This window comes from Triticum aestivum, chromosome 3B, assembly GCF_018294505.1.
Source record: "Triticum aestivum cultivar Chinese Spring chromosome 3B, IWGSC CS RefSeq v2.1, whole genome shotgun sequence".
In the NCBI taxonomy this organism is placed as follows: domain Eukaryota; kingdom Viridiplantae; phylum Streptophyta; class Magnoliopsida; order Poales; family Poaceae; genus Triticum; species Triticum aestivum.
In genome coordinates this window covers 87,759,117-87,765,165 of record NC_057801.1, presented here as the reverse complement: position 1 = coordinate 87,765,165, position 6,049 = coordinate 87,759,117, and the positions used below count along the sequence as shown (strand labels likewise).

The 6,049-nt window shown below is 44.9% G+C and overlaps 1 protein-coding gene and 1 non-coding gene across 2 annotated transcripts; one reads left to right on the top strand and one right to left on the bottom strand.

Moving 5' to 3' along the window:
• Window positions 1-3,666, top strand: LOC123068794 (rhamnogalacturonan I rhamnosyltransferase 1). Its single transcript, XM_044491454.1, has 8 exons — window positions 1-572; window positions 1,296-1,363; window positions 1,456-1,544; window positions 1,756-1,918; window positions 2,016-2,305; window positions 2,384-2,588; window positions 2,672-2,829; window positions 2,995-3,666. The coding sequence occupies exons 1-8, from the start codon at window positions 326-328 to the stop codon at window positions 3,245-3,247; spliced, it is 1,473 nt and encodes a 490-aa protein (XP_044347389.1). The 5' UTR covers window positions 1-325; the 3' UTR covers window positions 3,248-3,666.
• A 1,114-nt stretch (window positions 3,667-4,780) lies between these two features.
• Window positions 4,781-4,852, bottom strand: TRNAC-GCA (transfer RNA cysteine (anticodon GCA)). Its single transcript has one exon. It is a non-coding gene; the product is annotated as a tRNA-Cys (tRNA).
• Window positions 4,853-6,049: the final 1,197 nt, after the last annotated feature.

Here is a 6,049-nt window from a genome sequence, read left to right as displayed (position 1 = left end):
CCAAATGCTAACGTCCTGCCTACCCGCCTCCCTGTCCCATTTCCTCGATCTCTTCTCTTCTTCCTACGAAAAGCTCGAAGCTTTTTGCAATCGCAACGACTATTAATGGCTGCCGTTCTAAACTAATCACGGAGGCCATTACTAGCTCCTGACGGCGTAGTTAATCCCCCCATAAACACCGTCGCGTCCCGCTCTAATCCTTCGCCTCCCGCCGCTGGTGCCGCTGGTAGCAGTGGTACTAGGTGGCAGTTAGGTGGAGGCGAGGCCGCGGCCGTAGGGGGCGGGAGAAAGAAGCGGTGCGTGCGGCGGGGGAGGAGGTGGAGAGATGGTCGTGGCGCTGGCGGCGGCGCGGCGGAGGCGGGTGTGGCGGTGGGCTATGCGGGCGGTGGCCAGCGCGGTGATGTGGACGGCGGTCCTGCAGCTGGCGTCCATCACCGGCCTCTGGCGCCCCAGGGTCTTCACGGACTGCTGGGGAGGCTCCGGGTCCGGGGGAGCCTCGGCCGGCCTGGCCGCGCTCGCCGGCGAGGACCGGGTCGCCGCGCTGCTCTCCCCTCCGGCGCTCGTGCCCAGGAGTAAGTGCTCTCTTCCTCTTGCTCCCATCCCAAGCTCCCCCCTCCCCTTCCGTGGAATTTAGTTTGGGCGATCTGGGCGAGCTGGTGGTTCCCTGATTTGGGCGGAGCTCGAGTCAAACGCGGCAGTTTGGTGGTCAACGACGCCGTCTCTCCCGGCGATTCGGCTGGACCGCAAGCTCGAAATGGCGATTCCGAGGCCAATTTTGTGCCGTCGTGGGATCTCCAGGTTGCATTGGGGCTGCAAACGTTTTGAATTTGCGTTCGCTTCTTGGTGGACGCTGTTCTGAACCTGGACCTGAAATGCGTGTTCATACCTCAATCTTCATTTCCTTTCCTGTGTTGCTCATATGCTATATCTTGAGAGCTGATTTTTAAGCATGAAATCACTGGAACATCCAATCGAAAGGCGCGCTCGATGTGCCGAGCTAGCTCCGGCCTCTGATTAAGATGAACCTTTGGTGCTTTATGTTGCCAAAAATTAGCAAATGATACAGAGTTGTTCGCAACACGCAAGCAGCATCCATCCAGTGATGCATTTTTATTTATTTATAATGGAAGCTTTTATTACCCCCAGACTCTACATCATTGATGCATACAGCCTCACTGATTGCATCGTTTGTTACAAAGTCACCAAACAATGACATTTGGCATGTCTTGTTGTCTCAGTCCCTTTGTTGGCACTGCGGCACTGGCGCTGATTAGGGTCTTGTTTTTTTTATGCAGGAGTTTATAGAAGCAATGGCTATCTGCTAGTGACTTGCAACGGAGGCCTTAATCAAATGCGAGCCGGGGTTTGTACCTTAGCTAGAATAGATTATTTTTTGCTCCGTAGTTTGGGTACATGCCCGTGATTCTAATTTTCTTATGAAGTGGTGTGCTGCAGATATGTGATATGGTGACCATAGCACGCCATCTGAATCTAACGTTAGTGCTCCCTGAACTCGATAAAAGGTCTTTCTGGGCTGATCCAAGGTATGGTTAGTTTTCCATTCAACATTGTTTCAATAACATCAAACACTAGCTGTTTGTCCAAAATTGCTTCTGCAAACACATAAATATGTGCTATTTAAATGCCATTCATTCCCTTATCTCAGAGTAAAATAGGATCATTTTTCTGTGTGAAATATGTTAATTATTGTTTGCTGCTTAATTACAAAATAAGTTTGTTATTTTGACTTTGCAGTGATTTTGGAGATATATTTGATGTGAACCACTTCATTAATTCGTTAAGAGACGAACTAAAAATTGTCAAAGCACTACCATTGAAACTCCAGCTAAAAACTAGGAGAAGACTTTATTCGATGCCTCCTATCAGCTGGTCAAACGATACGTACTACCTAAAGCGGGTAAATAATGTCTGTCTTACTGCACGCTGCATTTAGCAGTGATAAAAAAGTTAGGAAATCTCATAATCATGTGGACCTGAAAGCTTCTCTGCTGCAGGTATTACCTCTTGCAAGGAAGCACAAGGTCATCCATTTCAATAAAACGGATGCCCGGCTAGCAAACAATGGCATTCCTATCCATCTCCAAATGCTGCGCTGCCGTGTCAACTTTGAGGCTTTGAGATTCACTCCACAGATTGAGGCCCTCGGCAGAAAACTTATCTCCACCCTTCAGCGAAGTGGGGAATTTGTTGTGCTTCACTTGCGTTATGAAATGGACATGCTCTCCTTTTCAGGCTGCACGCATGGCTGTTCTGATAAAGAAACTGAGGAGCTCACCAGAATGAGGTTTGTATTTTGCATTACTACTTGGTGTTATAGATGTGCTGCTTCAGTAGGAACCAACTGATCACGTATGAACTATAGATATGCATATCCATGGTGGAAAGAAAAAGAAATCGATTCTGAATCCAAGAGGCTTCAGGGACTTTGCCCCCTCACACCTGAGGAAATTGCTCTAGTGCTTAAAGCTCTAGGGTTTTCAAAGGATACGTTGATATATATTGCCTCTGGCGAAATCTATGGAGGTGAAAGACGGTTGGCTGCTCTTAAGGCTGCCTATCCGAATTTGGTGAGTGCTTCTTCCATTTACTATTTTCATTTACAATGTTCTCTGAGACAAGTGTTCATTTTCTCAGCTTTGTGTAATAATAGGTTAGAAAGGAAAAACTGTTATCTTCCGATGAATTGTGGCCATTCCAGAACCATTCGACCCAGATGGCAGCACTGGACTACATGGTTTCTATAGCAAGCAATGTTTTCATCCCCAGTTATGATGGAAATATGGCAAGAGTTGTCGAAGGTCACCGCAGGTTGGCTTCTCCGGAATATGTTATTAATGTTTACATTAGTTCAATTTTTTTTGAGTTTGTGTGCTCTTTTGATTATTAGAAACAAACATAAGTAGGTCTACTTTCTAATGGCAACAGAACTACTTTGGGGTTATGCTGATGAACCTTTTGGCTGTTCCGTTTCAGGTATAGTGGCTTTCGCAAGACCATCTTATTGGACAGGACAAAACTTGTTGAGCTTTTGGATCATTTCCAGGGAGGTTCGTTGTCCTGGGATGAATTCTCTGCTGCTGTGAAGGAGGCGCACCAGTATCGCATGGGCCAACCCACAGACAGAAGGGCCATCCCTGGCCGGCCGAAGGAAGAGGACTATTTCTATGCTAATCCGCAAGAATGCGTCGGTTCCAGTTCCATGGGGAGATTAAGAGATGTTTCCTGATGATACCCGGAAAAGCATTGCAAATGAGTATTGATGCTGACCTGATAGCATAGCGTTAACCCGGCGACACCATGACTTTGTACAGCTGACCCAAGTTCCTCCTGCTTACTACTGATTATTCACTTTAGGTACAAGCAGACCTACACGTCGAGTGTCTATAACCAGATTCCATAACAGAATAAAGCTGAGAAAGAGATTCAAGGCATCCGAGTTCGGAGAGAAGAGACGCCACATGAGCAGCCATTCTGCTCTGCTCGATTGCCACTTTCAGTTATTGTTGTATTTTCATTATCTTTAAAAAAAAATCCATTTCATTTCACTCTCCACGCCCCCTTCTGTTTGTTTAGGGCTCTGACTCTTATCATGGGTATGTCAAAGTTCATGAGTGTTAATTTTGACTATGAGGAGTTTTCCTCCAATGTTCTTTTGTACTAGTTACCAAAGCCATTATGAAATTTCAGGTCATACAGAAAATGTTCTGACAAACATTAACCTGGAGCTGGAGGGCTCCATGATAAGATGATCCATTTTTATTTCTGTCCAACAACTGGGTCATGGAGTGTGTTATTACTCTGTTGAACTGTATGCAAACTTCAAGGATGTGGCTGTTGTCCTTGCTTCTGCGTATTTGACCTGCAACCGCGAAGGAATCAGCTGACCTGCAACTGCAAAGGAACCAGCTGATCTCATGCATATCTCTCTTTTTTGTTCCTCTGAAATCCCTAGATAAGTAGTGCAATCCAATGCTGTGTTTCGTCCGTGCAAGTTTTGGACTTTGGTGATGTGTCCTAGAGATTTGATGTGCCCTAGAGATTTGGTTTAGTGTAATCGCTTGTCCAAACATGTTGGCATGGAGAACATCTTGTGCTTGGTTTGAAAAGAAAATGCTCTAGAATCGTTTGGTATTTTCTGTGAACAAGTCTGAACTTGATTTTCTCCTTTTAGTGTTTGTTTAAATCTTTCACTACTTTTACGGCTAAATTTTCAACGGTAAACTATAAAGTAAGCACAACACGACATAGTTCATCGCTCCAGGATCTCTCTAGGTATTCAACTTCTTGTATGTCCTTACTTATACAACATCTGACGACGTGCTGTCACAAAATCAACAAGTCTTCAGCGGGGGAGATAAATAAGTCTAGTATACATTAAATGTTGAATTGAAACGGATGAATTTCAAACAGATTTGCTAGTGCTCGTTTGATGAGAATTAACAAAGTCTTATCTAACTCATATGCTGTTTCATTTTTACGTGGAGATTCATGAGAACCTTTTTTATGCTTGATTGATTTTTTTATAACAATGTCAGTTAGATGAGACTTATTTAATTCAGATATGTGTTATGAACGGAAGTGGTATTTTCTACAAGAATATTGTATGACCATAAAATGTTTTTCCGGCTTGTTCATCAGAAATACTGCATCGTTGTTGACAATAAGAGATGAAAATATTGAATAAAGTTGGGGGGTAAGATCATTGCTATTTTCATTTGAAGAAAGCAAGAACAAAAATGGAAAAGTGCAAGAATTTGCAAGGGCCCAACCAGGTTCGAACCGGTGACCTATTGATCTGCAGTCAATTGCTCTACCACTGAGCTATGGACCCAATTTGGTTAAAAAAAATTAATTACGAACATATTAGCTGATCTTGTCAGAGTGCACATGTTTTTTCTGTTTTGAAGTCTGCTCTAGAGGATCTCGATTCATTATTAAAAAAAGGAAAGAGAGTTGCTTGTTAAATTTGCGGAAAATCGTTACATCATGCTCACAAGATGGGGCATTCCGGCAGACCTGTCTACCCACAAGACCCACACACTACCGAAAAGAGAAACACCGTTGAGGATGCCTGCAAGGTGTCATCGTTGTCACTTCTCCCTAAGCTCCGACTTCATCGCAGACGATCAACCAAGAGCCCAAATAAATATGTCTAGCAGAGTCACAATACTAGCGCCAACCTCCGTAATTTTTGGAGGTCATTCCAAATAGAGCCCGCAAACCTTCAAATTAAACCCAACCGATCATGAGGAAGGGAACTTTCAGGTCATGCTTCCTCCCCCTTTCATGCCCGTACCAATGTTGTGGCTATGTTTTTCAACCGTAAATGCGCCCTTTAACGGCTGCTCTCTGCCTGCCGTCTCCCCAACTACCCATTAATGGCGTTTGTTCCTGCCGCCCACCGGCTATACGATGCATCTCCCTCCACTAATCCACTCTCCTCAATGGCTTATCGCAAGCCCATTTCCACCGACATCAAGTAGGAGCAGCAAGAGAAGGTGTACGACTAGGCTGCTCGACGGCCGACTTTGACCATGCCTTGGTTGCTGTTGGGAAGATGAATGCTGAGAGGGACCACTGGTTTTGGGATCATACGCCCGATGCCAACACCGGGAATGTCACATGCAGGAAATGGGATGAGCCTGCCCTGCCCTTTCTTCCCTCCATCATGGCCCGCAATGTCGTCGCCAGTGCAAGTCCGGTGTGGGACGAGGCTGCTTTTGGCTCGTTTTCGTGAGATTGAGGCGGCCAATGCCGCATCGTCTAGCATCGATAAGTCCCGCCGCCGTTATCGTTTCAACAACTAGTTTTTTTACATGTTTAGTTTAAATTTTAATGTTCTATATTTATTAAGTCGTAACGTGACCAATGCCGCATTGTCTAGCATCGACAAGTCCCGCCGCCGTTATCGTTTCAACAACTAGTTTTTTTACATGTTTAGTTTAAATTTTAACGTTCTATATTTACTAAGTCGTAACGTGACCAATTTTCTAGAGCTAACTATGAAATAAACTGCTTGGGCCGGGAA